Raw genomic sequence first — 18,073 nt, forward strand, 5'->3', positions numbered from 1 at the left:
CTATGTTTACTGCAGCATTATTTACAATAGCCAAACTATGGAAGCAGCCCAAATGTCCATCCATAGATGAAAGGAGAAAGAAGATGTGGTATCTGTGTGTGTGTATGGATGGATGGATGGATGGATGGATGGATGGATGGATGGATGGAGAGGGAGAGAGATAGGAATATTACTCAGCCTGAAAAGAATGAAATCTTGCCATTTGCAACAACATGGATGGAGCTAGAGAATATAATACTAAGTGAAATAAGTCAGAGAAAGACAAATACCAAATGATTTCACTCATGTGGAATTTAAGAAACAAAACATATATGTAAAGAAAAAAAGACAAACCAAGAAACAGACTCTTAACTACAGAGAACAAACTGATGGTTATCAAAGGGGAGATGGATGGGTGAATGGGTGAAGTAAGTGATGGGGATTAAGAAGTGCACTTATGAGCACTGAGTAATGAATAGAATTGCTGAATAACCATATTGTACACCTGAAGCTAATATAACACTGTATGTTAACAACACTGGAATTAAAATAAAATGTAAAAAAACAGAAACAAAGGTGGACCAGTGGAATAAAAATAAATTAATTTTTAAAGAAAAAAAAGAAACCAAGGTATAATGTTTCTGGCATAGGGGAAGAAAGTAAACATGGGCAAAGGCATGAATGTGGAAAAGAATGTCATTTTTTGGAAGAACAAGTAGAATATAATTAATATAGTGTTAAATCCAAAGTAAAAGACTTGCGTTGACTTGTACTGTGTTAAAGAAATAGACATCTAAGAAAAAAGGATACTGCAGAAGAACATTATCAAACCAAAATTATGTTCAATATGTTCAATATAAAAAGAGGGAAAAGCCACTAGGTGAAGGACAAGAGAAATTGGATGCTGTGGGTTATTAACTACCAATAACAAGACAGTAGGTAGCCTAGTAGGAAGGTAAGCTAAAAGCACAAGATTATGATGGAAGGTGAGGCACAAATGTTGACAAGAAGTGCTTGGCTTACAACCAACTACAGAATGGAACTTCACACATTATGAGAATGTAAATTTGAGGGGCCCAAGAACATACATAGCATAACCACTTCATTAACATAGTAAATGAGAATCAGTTGTGATGTAAGGCAAAAGATCACATGCTTAAAACAAGCATATTAAACAGTGCTGAGTACTGACTATTGACACCTCACAGATGCACGATAATAAAATGCTAAAACTTAACACATTAAATATGTACCTCTTGGATCTTAAGATAGAAAATTTGAAGACAATACTACAAGCACTTTACTAAGAATATAATAAACAATAAGTTTGGGGAGTGCAAAAAGATATAAGAAAACTGGACACTTGGAAACCTGGCCCTTTAAAAATGGTTTAGCTGATCCTTTTAATTAATCTATTATCAATTTTATAGCTGCTTAATTTGATAAAAAATAAAATTCCTTGGCAAAGAGGGGAAACTTCCTAACATGATTCCATTTTCCTCACTTCCTCTAATCTGTAAAAAATTATTTCCACTAATTTTAGGTTTCTCAATGACAAAACATCAGGTTATGAATCACTGAACCTGTAGTTACTTGTCTGATCCATTTTGTAATATCTGCGCCAGTATTCTGTTAGGACAGAATATTTTCAGAGTAAGAAATTTTAAATAAGATGTTTTATCATAGCACAATCCATTTGATAAATTCAGAAAAGGAAATATGGAATTAGTTTGGCTAGAAAATAGGGAAATTGTAACAGTAAATAACACCATCACCTGCTTATTAATATGAATTTTCAGGCAATCTAAGCCAGTTGACAAAAACAAAAATTTTAAATAAAGGTAGGTTAATATTGTGAGACAGTAAACCAAAAAAGCTCTGGAGAGAACATCACTTTGGAAACAGAAATTTGACAAGGAAGGAAAGGAAGGAAAGGAAGGAAAGGAAGAAAGAAAGAAAAGAAAAGAAAAGAAAAGAAAAGAAAAGAAAAGAAAAGAAAAGAAAAGAAAAGAAAAAAGGAAAGGAAAGAAAAAAAGAAAGAAAAGAAAGAAAGAAATGAATTAGATAATTTCAGACTGTGATAAACACTATGGCCAATGAAGGCCTCACTGTAGGCTTTATGGGTAAGGACCTAAAAGAAGAGATTTTGTACAGTGACTCCACATAAGATTATGGCCATATGAATGGCAATAACATAACATCTTAGTCCATTCAGGCTGCTCTAACAAAATACCACAGACTGGGCAACCTATAAGTAATAGAAATTTATTTCTCATTCCTGAGGTTGAAAGTCCAAGATCAAGGTGCCAGCATGGTCGGGTTCTGGCAAAAACCTCTTCTGGGCTGCAGACTACCAACTTCTTGGCGTGTCCTCACATAGTTGATAGGGCAAGGGAACACTCACGAGCCTCTTTTATACAGACATTAATTTCATAAGGACTCCATCCTCATGATCTAATAATCTTCCAAAGGCCCCCAATTACCTAATACCATGATATTGGGCATTAGAATTTCAACATATGAATTGGGGGGCATAAAGACACTCAGACCATAGCACATAATAATGCAGTCTACTTAAATATTCAACAATTTAAAAAGGTTTTTTTTGAATGAGATAAATATAACAAATATCATCCTTTTAATATGTATACAATTATGTGCAATTTAGTATATTCACAAGTGTAAAAATTTCAGCACTATCTAATTCCAGAACATTCTTACCACCCAAAAAAACAAACAAACAAAAAAAACCCATCTAATAGTCACTCCCCATTCCTCTTTTTCCCCAGACTCTGGCAACTATTAATCTACTTTCTGTCTCTATGGATTTGCCTATTGTAAGCATTCCACATAAATGGAATCATAATATGTGACTTTTTGCATCTGGCTTCTTATACCTAGCATGGTGTTTCAAGGTTCCTCCATATTATAGCAGGTATCAGTACTGCATGCGTTTTTACATTTGAAAAATATTCCACTGTACAGATGTAGAATATTTTTGTTTATCCATTCATCAGTTAATAGACATTTGTGTTGTTTCAACCTTTTGGCTATTAAGAATAATGCTTTGTGATCTCCTTTATATGTGGGATCTAAAAAAGGTGAATTCATAGAAGCAGAGAAGAGAAATAACAGTGGTTAGCAGGTGCAAGAAGATGGGGGAAATGAGATGTTGGTTAAACGGTACAAAATTGCAGTTATATAGAATGAGTAAGTCCTATAAATATGATGTACAGCCATGATGACTATAGTTAATACTGTATACTAGAAATTTGCTAAGACAGATTTTGTGTACTCATACCACATTAAAAAAAATAGTAACTGTGAGGAAACATATAGGTTAATTACCTTGATTGTAAGTAATCACTGCACCATGTATATCAAAACAACCATATGAATACCTTAAATATGTAAAATTTTTTAACAATAATTACATGCAAAAAAAATAATGCTATGAACATTCACGTACAAGATTTTGGTACATATATAGTTTCAATTTTCTGTGTATACCTGCAAGTAAAATTGCTGAGTCATACAGTAACTCTACATTTAACTTTTTTTTTTTTTTAAGATTTTATTTATTTATTTACTTATTTATTTTAGAGAGCGCGTGCACCCAAGTGGGGCGGGGGGGGGAGCAGGAGGGGGAGAGAGAATCTCAAGCAGACTCTGTGCTGAGTGCAGAGTTCAATGTGGGGCTCAATCTCACAGCCCTGAGATCAGGTGCCGCCCCTTAACGTTTCACTTTTTGAAGATAATGACCACAAGTTTTTTCCCAAGCAGCAGTTATTTTTTAAGCTAATAATTCAATAGCAACATACAAATTCCAAAAAGCAGAGATGGAAAAAATAAAGTAACAGCAATTTTTTACAAAACATAGTTTAAAAAGTACAAAAAGAGATAAACAGTAAGATGAGAGAAACAAAGTCACAAAACAATCACACCAACCTAAACGGATTAAATTTACTAGCTAAAAGACTATAAAACTTCATTTAAAATATCTAGCTATATGCTCTTTCCAAGACATACACCTAAATCATAAAAACAGTTTTTAAGTAAAAGAATGCAAGAAGTAGTACAGGCAAATGCCAAACAAAAGAAAGTTAATTATAACTATGATAATATAAGAAAAAATAGATTTAAGTCAAAAGACTGAGGGATAGATTTGCTACATTTAATAAAAGAATCAATTTAAAAAGATTATAAATATGTATATATGTGTGGGAGGAGGGTTATGTGTTCATACACACACTAAAATTTGTACACTATTTCAGAGGACTCAAAGAATTTAAAGGCCTTTCATAAACCCCAAATGATGAAACATTTGCCTTGTCACTCTTTACAGAATCCTAAAACCTGACAACACACAACTATATAAAATTTTACATTAGTCATTAGGCATTTCAAAAAAAGTCCTCTGATTATAATGCTTTTTTTATTGTTTTTTTTAGAATTTATAATATATTCTCCCATAGTAAGGTCTGAAATTAAAACCTTCAAAAGCATCATATTAGAACAAAAAAGCCAATGTCTTATTTTCATATGCAAATTAAGTAGAAATTTCACAGGTTATTATTTATAAGGATGATTACATTTAATAAAAATATATTCTTTAAAAGCTACTTTTGTGTTACTGACAAAAGAAAGATGATTATTTTAAACTGAGACAACTAAAAAAAAAGGCAAACCTTCTGTAAATTTTTTACCTGCAAAATAAATGACAAGATAAAGATAACATCTCCTACACTGGCATCAAAGCAGAATTTTTATTTTTAATAGTTAACTCATTCAGTCAAGGTGTAAAATTAATGTTTTTCACACAAAACGGTTAATTTGTGGGGGATGGGCTAACTGGGTGATGGACATTAAGGAGGGCATGTGATGTAATGAGCACCGGGTATTATATAAGACTGATGAATCACTGAACTCTACCTCTGGAACTAATAATACACTATATGTTAATTAATTGAATTTAAATTTTTAAAAAAGGATTAATTTGCTTACCAAGGCTTAAAATATTATGATCAAGAATTTTATTCATATTTACCAGCATAATCAAGCATACCGTACTTATACCTGATTTGGTTATCATTTCAAACATACACATTACATTGATCCCCTCAGAAGTTATCCATGTAAGGCAAAAGGGTTAACTGTGCAAGAAGCTGGTAAAAAAGAACCTCCTGAAACTATAAAATACATTCAGAAATTGGTGGCAGGGAATGAAACTGAATGGCTCATATCCTGACTTTTACACAGGAGCTGTAAATATCACTTGCACAGAAATATAGTACACAATTTAAGTTCAGCAGGCTATACTTACGGATTTGAATAAGAAAATATTAGTCACCACTAATAAGAATTTACCAAATACTTGCCAAGAAGATTGTGTTCTCACCTATAGTTTGGAAAACTTCATTCATCAAAGCTTCATTCACTGATAAAGAGTTGACATTTCCAATATGAGACCAGCTTTGATATATTGCTTGCAGCAGAAGTGTCTGTGCTCTTGTAGCTTGAATTGTGAGATTTGGAAGTTCAAATATACCTTCAGTTATAGCAATCTGAGATCTTTTGGCCCTGCATAAGAAAAGAGAAAGAATAAGAGTATAGTAAATAGCATTTACAAATAGCAACATAAAAAATGAACTAGGTTGTAAGAAAAAAAGTAGACATTCAAAATATTTTAAATATAATTAAATCAAATAGATACGCAATTTCACAATTTAAATTTCACTATTTCAGAAACTTAAAAAATAAAAACACAAAAGTAGTGTCCATACATACACATTCATTCATACACAAACACACACACACACACAACACACTGTTCAATTATAATTTTTCAACTGAGACAATCTTCAAAGATAACAATGAAAATAATACTAGTTAACATTTACGAAAATTTACTACCAGTTCTGCATTGTTCTAAACATCTTGTATCTATTAACTCAGAGTAAAAATACAAAAATTTAAATCCAGGGATTCTAATCCAGAGCCCTCTATCCTGTACTTCCTCTCGTAAGTTTTTATGAAATATTTACATTATACCCAGGTTCCTATTTGACAGTAAGAGAAAAATTTTTTTAGAATCTCTGCCCTGAAATATCTAATTCACCAATGACTTACTCATCTGGTTATTTCTTTGAATGAGGTACCTTATATAATTAAATTTTCCAAATAGCAAAGCTTCAAAGTAAGAAAATAATAGGTCTGCGAACAACAAGACGATAAAGTTAATGAAATATGCAAGGTAAAGTGGAAAAAAGAAAAATCAAGAGAAAGAAAAAAAATTAGAATGCTACTATGGTAGACTCAGTCACCCTACTCTCTCAACCCCATAAACCTCTACCTTTATCATCTTGCCAACAATATCCACACAGAGTACTGAGCATCTCTTATATAAAAACCTCAGAAGCCATGATCAAGTAGGATTCCTTTCAGGGATGCTAAGATGGTTGAAAATCAACAAACCAATAAACATTATACACCATATTAATAAAGATAAGGATAAAAATCACACTATCATCTCATTAGAGGCAGAAAAGGTGACAAAATTCAACATCCGTATGATAAAAACTCTGAACAAAGTGAGTATATAGGAAACATGCTTCTCCATAACAAAGACCATATATGTCAATTCCATAGCTAACATCACACACAATGGTGAAAAGCTGAAAGCTTTTCTCCTAAGATCAGAACAAGGCAAGGGTACCCACTTTTGCCACTTTTCTTCAACATAGTCTCGGAAATACCAGCCACAGCAACCACATGAGAAAAATTTTAAAAAGGTATCCAATTTGGTATGTTAAAAGTAAAACTGTCACTATTTGCAGATGACATGATACAATAATATAGAAAATCCTAAGGAATCCAGCAAAAAAAAAATTTTTAATAAATAAATTCAGTAAAGCTGCAGGATACAAAATACGTGGAAACCTGTTGCATTTCTGTACACTAATAATGAACTAGCAGAAAAAGAATTTTTTTTTTTTATTTGAGAACGAGCAAGGGAGCACAAGTGAGGGGAAGAGACAGAGGGAGGGGGAGAAGCAGACTCCCCACTGAGCAGGGAGCCCAACACAATCCCAGGACCCTACAATCATGACCCCAAGCCAAAGGCAGATGCTTAACTGATGGGGTCACCCAGGCACCCCAAAAGAGAAATTAAGAAAATACATTTACAACTGGATCAAAAATAATACCTAAGAATAAATTTAACCAAGGAAGTAAAAAACTGTACTCTAAAAACCTTACACATTCATGAAAGAAATTAAAAATGACAGAAATAAATGGAAAGATATACCATGCTGATGAAAGAATTTTATTAACATATGCTGTTAATATATATAAATTATATATTGTTGTATCTTCAAAGGATTAATATGGTTAAAAGTCCATACCACCCAAAGCAATCTACATTTTCAATGCAATCCCTATCAAAATACCAATGGTATTTTTCACAGAATTTAAATAATCCTAAAATTTGTATGGAACCACAAAAGACCAAATAGTCCATGCATTCTTTTTTTTTTTTTTCTTTTTTTTTTTTTTTTTTAAGATTTTATTTGAGAGAGAATGAGAGAGAGCATGAGAGGGAGGAGGGTCAGAGGGAGAAACAGACTCCCCGCCGAGCAGGGAGCCCGATGCGGGACTCGATCCCGGAACTCCAGGATCATGACCTGAGCTGAAGGCCGTCGCTTAACCAACTGAGCCACCCAGGCGCCCTAGTCCATGCATTCTTGAGAAAGAGGAACAAAGGTAGAGATATCACATGCCCTGATTTTAAACTATACTACAAACCTACAGTAATCAAAATAGTATGGTACCGGCACAAAAATAGACACATAGATCAATGGAATAGAATAGAAAACCCAGAAATGAACCCACAACTATATGGCCAATGGAAAAACGACAGTCTCTTCAATAAATGGTGTTGGCAAAATTGGACAGCTACATGCAAAAGAGTAAGACTGGACCACCTGTTTACACCATACACAAAAATAAACTGAAAATGAATTAAAGATCTAAATGTGAGACCTGAAACCATAAAAACCCAACAGGAGAACATAGGTGAGGGGCACCTGGGTGACTCAGTCAGTTAAGCATTGATGCTTGGTTTCGGCTCAGGTCGTGAGATCAAGCCCTGCATCGAGCTCCATGCTGGGCATGGAGCCTGCTTAAGATCCTCTCTCTCCCTCTCCCTCTGTCCTTCCCCCCCACCCCAAACCCTGGCTTGTGGGTGAGTGCAGGCTCTCTCACTCGCTCGCTCTCTCTCAAAAAAAGAGAGCGAGAGAGAACACAGAACATAATTTCTTTGACACTGGCCATAGAAACATTTTTCTAGATGCGTCTCTTCTGGCAAGGAGAACAAAAGCAAAAATAAACTATTGGGACTGCATTAACATACAAAGCTTTCACACAGCAAAGGAAACCATCAACAAAACAAAAAGGCCACCTACTCAATGGAAGAAAATATTTGCAAATGAGAGATCCAATAAAAGGTTAGAATCCAAAATATATAAAGAACTCCTACAACTCAACACCAAAAAAAAAAAACAAAACAAAAAACCAAATGCAATTAAAAAATGGGCAGAGGCCATAAATAAACATTTTTCCAAAGGGACATACAGATAGGCAACAGACACATAAAAAGACAGTCATCATGGGTGCCTGGGTGGCTCAGATGGTTAAGCATCTGCCTTCAGCTCAGGTCATGATCCCAGGGTCCTGGGAAAAAACCCCACATTGGGTTCCCTGCTCAGCGGGGAGTCTGCTTCTCCCTCTCCCTCTTCCCCTCCCCCTGCTTGTGCTCTGTCTCAAATGAATAAATAAAATCTTTATTAAAAAAAAAAAAAGACAGTGGGGGGGAAATTGGAGGGGGAGCTGAACCATGAGAGACTATGGACCCTGAGAAACAAACTGATGGTTCTAGAGGGGAAGGGGGTGGGGGCATGGGTTAGCCTAGTGATGGTTATTAAAGAGGGCACATTCTGAATGGAGCACTCGGTGTTATACGCAAACAATGAATCATGGAACACTACATCAAAAACTAATGATGTAATGTATGGTGATTAACATAATAAAAAAAGAATAAATAAAAATTTTTTAAAAAGACAGTCATCCCTAATCATTAGGGAAATGCAAATCAAAACCAAAATGAGATACCACCTTATACCTGTCAGAATGACTATTATTAAAAATAAATAATAAGCAAACAAGCGTTAGCAAGAATGAGGCAGGAAAAAGAACTCTCCTACACTGTTTATGGGAAAGTAAAGTGGTACAGCTATTATGGAAAAGAGTATAGAGGTTCTTCAAAAAATTAAAAACAGAACTACAATAAGATCCAGCAATTCCATTTCCATTAAAAAGAAAAAAAGTAATCTTGCCATTTGTGACAACATGAATGGGTGTTATGCCAAGTGAAGTAAGTCAGATAGAGATAGATAAATACCATGTGATTTCACAAAAAAAGTGGAATGTAAAAACAAAACAAAAAAAATGAACAAACAAAACAGAAGGAGACTCTTCAATACAGAGAACAAACTGTTGGTTCCTGGGGCAGGGAGCAGGGAAAGAAGGGCAAAATAGGTGAAGGGGATTAAAAGGTACAAACTTCCAGTTACAAAAAAGTCACAGTGATGTAAAGTACAGCACAGGGCATATAATCAATAAGATTATACAAGCTTTGTATGATGACAGATATTAGCTAGCCTTATCATGTTGATCATTTCATAATGTACAGTTGATGCTTCAACAATAGAGGGATTGGGCCACTGACCCCTATGCAGTCAAAAATTCACATATAACTTTTGACTCCACAAAAACTTAAGTACTAATAGCCTATTATTGACTGTAAACCTTACCAATAGCATGAACAGCGGATTAACACATATTTTGTGCATGTATTATATATTGTACTCTTACAATAAAGTAAGCTAAAGAAAGTATTAAAAAATCATAAGAAAATACATTTACAGGACTACACTGTATTTATCAAAAACAATCCATGTATTAGTGGACCTGAGCAGTCTGAACCAGTCATGTTCAAGCATCATTCTATATATAAATGTCAAATCACTATGTTGTACACCTGAAACAAATATAATATTTATTGTATGTTAACTTATTTAAATTTTTAAAAAGATAAATTAGAAATCCACAAATCCAAAAACTGGAGATTCAACACTCAGTAAGTGCTAAAACAAGTAAAAAGAAAAAGTCATAAAGATAAAAAAAAGACAAACAATACAATCAATTAACTTGGCCTGATACTTTACACGACACACCCATCCCAACAACAGCAAAATATGCATTCATCAAGGCAGGCTACATTTAGTCCACAAAAACAAGCATCAGTAAAATTAAAAGATGATATCATAAAAAGTGTATATGCTTGATTGCTATGTAATTTAACTACAAATGAATAAAAGGTATCTGTAAAATGCTCAAATACTTGGAAATTAAAGAAAACATAAAACAGAAACAGGACAAAAAATTCACAAAGTCAAACAAAATGTATTTTTTGAAAAGTTATCAAGTGATTTTAGAAAAGAACACTGAGCTAGATTACAGAAAAGGTCAGTCTACAATTTATATACCTAATCAAGTGTTCCTGGAGAAAAGAGCAAAACAAATAGTACACAGAAATATCTAAAAAAAAAATCTTGCCTAAAATAAAGACTTAAATCTACATACTAAGCGTACAATGAATCACAGAAAATACTGATTAAGAATGTTCATTATCGGGGCGCCTGGGTGGCTCAGTCAGTTAAGCGGCTGCCTGCGGCTCTTGTCATGATCCCAGGGTCCTGGGATCAAGCCCCGCATCGGGCTCCCTGCTCTGCGGAGAGCCTGCTTCTCCCTCTCCCTCTGTCTACCACTCTGACTACTTGTGCTCTCTATCTCTGTTAAATAAATAAATAAAAATCTTTAAAAAAAAAAAAAAAAAGAATGCTCATTATACCAGTAAAGTTATACCAAAAAGATAAAAAATACTATGGGTAATGTGGAGGTACCAGGACTTCTCCAGAGTTTCTCCTACTTTCTATTATCCTCCCTAATCTGCCCACTGCTGTCTAGTAAAAGCAATGTGTGTAACTCACCACTAGAGGAACAGAAAATTTCAAGCAATAGCCCTATATGCTTGGGATACAGATCGAATCTCCTGTCAATGATTACCTTTTTATTTCCAGGTATGCTTTAATTTCAGTCATCTTTCAAGTCAATGGGCTCCTTTTGTAGCCACTGCTATTGCAGCCAACAACTTCCACACTAATAAACCTAATACCCTTCATAGTCAAGATTGGGGTATTACTTTGTAGTTCCTATGTCTATTTAAAAAAAAAAAAAAAAAAGAGCCAAAACGTTGATGCTGGGATTTCAACTGTTTTGGCCCGAGATCAGGTCTGTCTTCAAGCTTCATGTTAAAGCTAATTCTCCAGAAATCTATAAAATCAGCAAATATCTACTAATTGCCTACTCTGCTGCAGTCATGTATTAGCTACTTAGGAAGTATCTTAGCCATTTTAAGATATCACGAACAAAACGAAAAATTAAAATCCTAGTGTCCTCACAGAGCTTACAGTCTAGTGGGAAGGCAGATAAAAAGAAATCAATACATATAATCATAAATAATATGAGCAAGTTAGAATACAAATGCAACTGGAAATATAAAAAGTAGAACACGAAATAGGAACTGAAGAGGAAGCAATTTCATAAAAGTGTGTAGATTTTATTAAAAAAAAAAAAAAAAAGATCTAATTCCAAGCAAAATCAAGCCGACTTGAAGGAGGTTGAGAGACAGGTAAGTATCTCTAGAAAGTGTTTCAAGCAAATAAACAGTCTATGAAAAGTTCCCGAGGTGGAACTGGGCTGGCAAATCCAGGCAATGGCAAGGAGGCCAATGTGGCTGTTGCAGTTTGATAATAACCTAATTCACTAATTCAATTGGTTTTCTATGGGTTCTACCCATAAGAAATACCTGAATAGGCTTTATACAGCCATTGACCTTGAGACTTCATCTAAGCCTGACTCCAGAGTGCTCAATTTCCTGAATTTATTTGTATTTTTAAATATCTAATTTTTCACCCTACTTTCAAAGTTTTTCATATAAGGTACTAGATGCAGGACATGAAATTTTAAAAATCTATGGTCCGATTGTGACTAAATCACTTTTTTATGCTTTTAGAAAAAGAATTACATAAACTTTACTGAGCTTCACTTTCCTTCCTCTTTAAAAAACAAGTACATATTAAAAAAAAAAACAAGTATAATAACCCCTGCCCAATCTACCACAGATAACTGAAAATCAGTAACATTTAATAGATACAAGACTCTTTGCTAAAATCTGAAGAGATAGGAACTGTCTTAACATTCAAAGAATTCAGAGTCCACTTGGAAGACAATTAAACCAGTAATCATAATTTAACATAATAAATGCTAAAACAATGTTGTATAAACATTCCTGTGAGATACACCCAAAAGAAGTCTGGAGGAAAAATGCAGGCATTTGATTTAAGCTGAATCCTGAAGAACATGAATCATTTCATTAAAAAAAAATGTTTTATTTAAAGAAAAAAAAAGTTATCCTACTTCAAAAATGGTCCAAAAACATTAACAGGAAACTTACAGAATATGAAAACAGGCATGACCAATAAACATGAAAAAATTCTAAGCCTCCCCAGCAAAAAGAGGAAATTCAAATTAAAACAATGCTGAACTCTTTTAACCTGTCAGATTAGCAAAACCTCTCTGACTCTAATTCATCTTCTAGGACTACCTGAAAGGAATTTTCACTTTTAACTCTATTTGCCATGATATTTAAAATATTTAAAATAGCCTAAGCATAAGACAATCTCACTGTTGAAAAGCTATCATGAAATACGGGTGAGTAAAGAGATATACAGTTGCATTACAATATGGTCACCCACACATAAAAGTATGTCTGCATGTATCTATATGTTGACATTAAAAGTTCTGTCTAGAGGGGCGCCTGGGTGGCTCAGTTGTTAAGCGCCTGCCTTGGCTCAGGTCCTGATCCTAGGGTCCTGGGATCAAGCCTGCATCAGGCTGCTTGCTCAGCGAGAGGCCTGCTTCTCCCTCTCCCACTCCCCCTGCTTGCCTTCTCTCTCTCGCTGTGTCTCTCTCTGTCAAATAAATAAAATCTTAAAAAAAAAAAACAAAAGTTCTGTCTAGAATTTTTACTAGTTATTTCTGTAAGATGAGAGTGGAAGATGATTGATGTTATCTTTTCCTTTCCCTATATAAATATCTATATTGTTTGGCTTGGTCCTTTGAGAAATCTGTATTATATTTAGGGAAATCTATTTTTTTTAATTTTTTAAGAAATTATAGTATTTCCAGAATCAATTAAGGAAATCCTAAACTATGTCAAAATGAATTAATTTCATAAAACATTTTTAAAATGCCAAGATATCGGGGTGTCTGGGTGGCTCAGTCAGTTAAGTGTCTGACTTGATTTCAGCTCAGGGTCTTGAGTTGGAGCCCTATGACAGGCTCTACACTGGGCATGGAGCATGCTTGAGATTCACGCTCTCTCTCTGCCCCTTCTCCCCCACCATGTGTGCATGTGCACAAGTGTGTGTGTTGGCTCTCTCTCTCAAAAAATTTTAAAAAAAAAGCCAAAATATCAGCATTAAATGTATCAATCTACCTCCACTCCCTGCCCCAACACTGGATTATCAATTTCTTACCTCCTCATTGAAATAAACTTCACTTAAAACCTCCCTAAAGAGGAATGGCATCAGCAAAAATGGCAGAGTAAGGTACACTAGTCTATCTCTCCATAAAAGCCACAAAAATCTGGCAAAAACTCTCAAGAGTTAACTTTTTCAAAACTCTGGAAACTAACCAAAAGCCGGCAACAAACAGGGAACACTTAAAAAAAAAAAAATGCATCTCAATCTCAGATCAGTGAGTTTTGTGGTGTTTTTACTTACCCATATTGAATCCCCTACCCTTCAGCCCAGCAGTGGCATTTAATAGTCCACATTCCCAGTCCAAGTAGTGGTTAAGAGAGAAAACAGACCTTATTCACAAGGAATTGTGGGTTTTGCTTTGACCTGTCTGGTAGCTACCTGGAGGATCAACTCAATGAGCTTACTTTATCTCTTTTAATTCAGAACTTTCCCAACACTAAAAAAAAACAACAAAAAAAAACACTACCCAGGAGCATTTGTAGAAAACATTTACAGGCAAATGTATTGCATTAGTCTTTACTTCCTGGGACAAGGGATAAGAGAAGGGGCAAAAAACAGATTAACCAGTATCTCGAGAGGGGAGTCTGGGAAGTGTTGCTTTAGAGAATGAAAAGGTTAAAAAGTTCCAAAGTCTTCCTGAGAATATGGAAGGCCATACACACACTCAGGGGCTGTGCACTTGCAGAGCAAAGACCAGAGAAAGGCCTTGAGCTCTCACCCCCCACTGACTTTCAAAGTCTGCTCAAGAAAAGAAGGCTGAATTGTCAACTGACTGGTTGAGTTTTGAAGGCATTCCCAATCAGAAACCATGGAAGCCACGTGGCAGTGGATGAAATATTCACAGTGCAAAAAGAAAGACTATCAATCAACAATTACAATTCCAGCAAAACTATCCTTCAAAAATGAAGTAGAAGTCTCAAGAAAGTTATGTCCAAGACCAGAAGCCTTCACTGATGAATTCTACCACACTTTTAAAGAATAATAGCAGTCCTTTTCAAACTCCTGCAAAAAATAGCAGAGGAGGGAACCTAATTCCTTCTGTAAGGCCAATGTTACCTTAATACCAAAGCTAGACAAAGACAAGAAAAAAACACACCAATATCCTTTGTGAACAAAAATCCTCAGGAAATACTAACATATCAGAAGCAATTAAAACATTACACAATGTGACAACTAGTATTTTTCCCAGAAATAAAAGAGCGTTTCAACATTAGAAAATCAATCAATGCAATACACCATATTTACAGAAGCGGAAAAATCATGTACATCTCAACTGACAAAGAAAAAGCCTTTGACAAATATCCAATAGTCTTGCATGATTTAAATACTCAACAAAGAATGAAGGCAAATTCCTCAATATGATATAGGACATTTATGAAAAACACACAACTAACATCATACTTAGTAAAGGTTTGCTCTCCAAGATCAGGGAAAAGGAAAGGATCTCTGTTTTTGCCATTTTATTCAACATTGTAGTATAGGTTCTAGCCAAGAAATTAGGCAAGAAAAATAAGTAAAAGGGCCTTCAAAGTGTAAAGGAAGAGTGGCGCCTGGGTGACTCAGTTGGTTAAGCATCTGCCTTCAGCTAAGGTCATGATCGCAGGGTCCTGGGATTGAGCCCTGCGACGGGCTCCCTACTCAGTGGAGAGTCTGCTTCTCCCTCTCCCTCTCCCCCTCTCCCACTCACGCATGCACACTCACTCTCACTCACATAAAGACATAAAATCTAAAAAAAAAACTGGAGGGGCTCCTGGATGGCTCACTTGGTTGAGCAACTGCCCTTGGCTCAGGTCATGATCCTGGAGTCCCTGGATCGAGTCCCGCATCAGGCTCCCTGCTAGGCAGGGAGTCTGCTTCTCCCTCTGACCCTCCCCCTTCTCATGTGCTCTCTCTCTCATTCCCTCTCTCTCTCTCAAATAAATAAAATCTTTAAAAATAAATTAATTAAAAATAAATTTTAAAAAAGTGTAAAGGAAGAAGTAAAACTACCACTACTTACAAATGACATAATCTTATATATTGGAAACCCTAAAGAACACACACACCCCTGTTAAAGCTAATAATTCAACTAAGTTCTAAGACACAAGGTAATTACACAAAAATTAGTTATATATTTACACTTACAATGACAACCTGAAAAGGAAATAAAGAAAACAATTCCATTTACAATAGCAACAAAAAGAATAAAATACTTAGGAATAACTTAACAAAGAAGTACAAGACTGTTGCACTGAAATCAACAAAGCATTGTTGAAAGAAATTAAAGAAGGGATCTAAATAAATGGTTAGAGATGTTTATGGATTGAAAAATTGATTATTCAAAAGGCAGTACTTCCCAAACTGATTTATAGATTCAATTCAATTCCTATAAAAATCCTAGGTGTCTATTTTAAATGAATAAACTAATCCTAAAATTCATATGGACTTGCAAAGAACCCTGAATAATCAAAACAATCTTAAGAACAAAGTTCAAAGACTTACACTTCACAATTTCAAAACTTAGCACAAAAATAAACAAAACAGTGTCATACTGGCACAAGGATAGACATATAAATCAGTGACCTAGAACTGACAGTCTAGAAATAAACCCCCATGTCTATGTCCAATTGATTTCTGATAAGGGTGTCAAGACCAATCATTGGGGAATAAATACTCTTTTTTTTAATTGATGTATAGTTAACATACAATATTACATTAGTTTCAGGTGTATAACATCATGATTTGACAATTCTATACATTACTCAATACTCACTGCAGTAAGTGTAATTACCATCTGTCACTAGGGAATGAATAATCTCCAGGAACAAATGGATACCCAAATATAAAAGAATGAAGTTGGACCCCTACCTTACATTATATATGAAAATTAAGTCAAAATTGATCAAAAAAATAAAACTATAAACTCTTAGAAACATAGTTGTAAATATTCATGATCTTAGATTAAGAAGTTTCATAAATATCATACCAAAAGAAAAAGCAAAAAATAAAAATAAATAAAAGACAAAGATAAATTGGACCTCATCAAAATTTTGTGTATCAAAGGCTACTATCCAGAAAGTGAAAAGATAATAAAATGGAAGAAAATATTTGTAAATCATGTATGTAAAAGAGTCTACTGTCCAGAATATGTAAAGAACTCCCAACTGGGCCGCCTGGGTGGCTCAGTCGGTTAAGCGCCTTTAGCTCAGGTCATGATCCCAGGGTCCTGGGACAGAACCCCGCATCAGACTCCCTGATCAGTAGGGAGTCTGCTTCTTGCTCCTCCTCTCCTTCTGCCCCTCCGCCAATTCATGTTCTCTGACTCAAACAAATAAATTCTCAAAAAAAAAAAAAGAAAAGAAAAAGAAACTCCCACAACTCAACAAAAAGATATACAGGCCAATTTAAAAATGAACTAGAACAGGGGCGCCTGGGTGGCTCAGCCAGTTAAGCATCTGCCTTCAGCTTAGGTCATAATCTCAGGGTCCTGGGATCGAGCCCCGCAGCAGGCTCCCTGCTCAAGGGGGAGCCTGCTTCTCCCTCTCCCTCTCCTCTTTGCCCCTGGCTCATGCTCACTCGCTCCTTCATGCTGTTTCTCGCTCTCAAATAAAATCTTAAAAAACAAAAAACAAATGAACTAGAACATGAATAGACATTTCTCTAAAGAAGATACACAAATGGCCAAGACACACATTAAAAAATACTCAACATCATTTCGGAAATGAAAATTAAAACTATATTGAGCTGCCACTTCACACCCACAAGGATAGTTATATAAAAGGAAAAAAAATGAAAAATAACAAGTGTTGGCAAGGATGGAAAAGAATTGTAACCATCGTACAATGGAGGAAAGAATGTATAACACTAAAGCCATTGTGCAAAACAATCTGGCAGTTCATCAAAAAAGTAAATATAGAGTTACTATATGACCCAGCAATTAATATCGCTACATATATACCCAAGAGAACTGAGATTATGTTCATATAAAAACTCATAAATGCACGTTCATAGCAGCATTATTCTCAACAGCTCAAATTTGAACAACCCAACCAAACAATCCAACTGAGAAATGGATTAACAAAATGTGGTATATATCCATACAAAAGAATATTATTTGGCGATTAAAAGGAATGGAGTAGTAATAATTGCTACAGCACAGATAAACCTTGAAAGCATGATAAATGAGAGAAGCCAGGCAGAAAATGCCACATATTGTATGATTTTGTTCATATGAAATGTCTAAAATCATGGAGACAGAGTTTCTTTTCGAGTTCTGAAAATTTTCTGTAATCAGATAATGACGATGACAGCAAAATGGTGTAAAAATACTAAAAACCAAAGAATAGTACAATTTAAAATAATTAAAATGGTGAATGTTGTATCATGTGGAT

General features: G+C 34.8%; 1 protein-coding gene across 16 annotated transcripts in view; it reads right to left on the reverse strand.

Annotated features, from left to right (window-relative positions):
• The window catches only part of VPS13B (vacuolar protein sorting 13 homolog B), a 768,399-nt gene that overhangs the window by 611,923 nt on the left and 138,403 nt on the right, over nt 1-18,073 (reverse strand). For all 16 annotated transcript variants that reach the window (XR_010410572.1, XR_010410573.1, XM_064588058.1 and 13 more), the window contains one exon: nt 5,378-5,559. Coding sequence is in view for 14 of the 16 variants with exons in the window: in XM_064588058.1 (XP_064444128.1) it covers nt 5,378-5,559 (182 nt within the window). In the remaining 2 variants the exon portion in view is untranslated. The remainder of the gene's footprint in view (nt 1-5,377; nt 5,560-18,073) is intronic.

This window comes from Mirounga angustirostris, unplaced genomic scaffold (genome assembly GCF_029215605.1).
Source record: "Mirounga angustirostris isolate CCGP_5_RB_7025 unplaced genomic scaffold, mMirAng1.0.hap1 SCAF_4, whole genome shotgun sequence".
Classification (NCBI taxonomy): Eukaryota; Metazoa; Chordata; class Mammalia; order Carnivora; family Phocidae; genus Mirounga; species Mirounga angustirostris.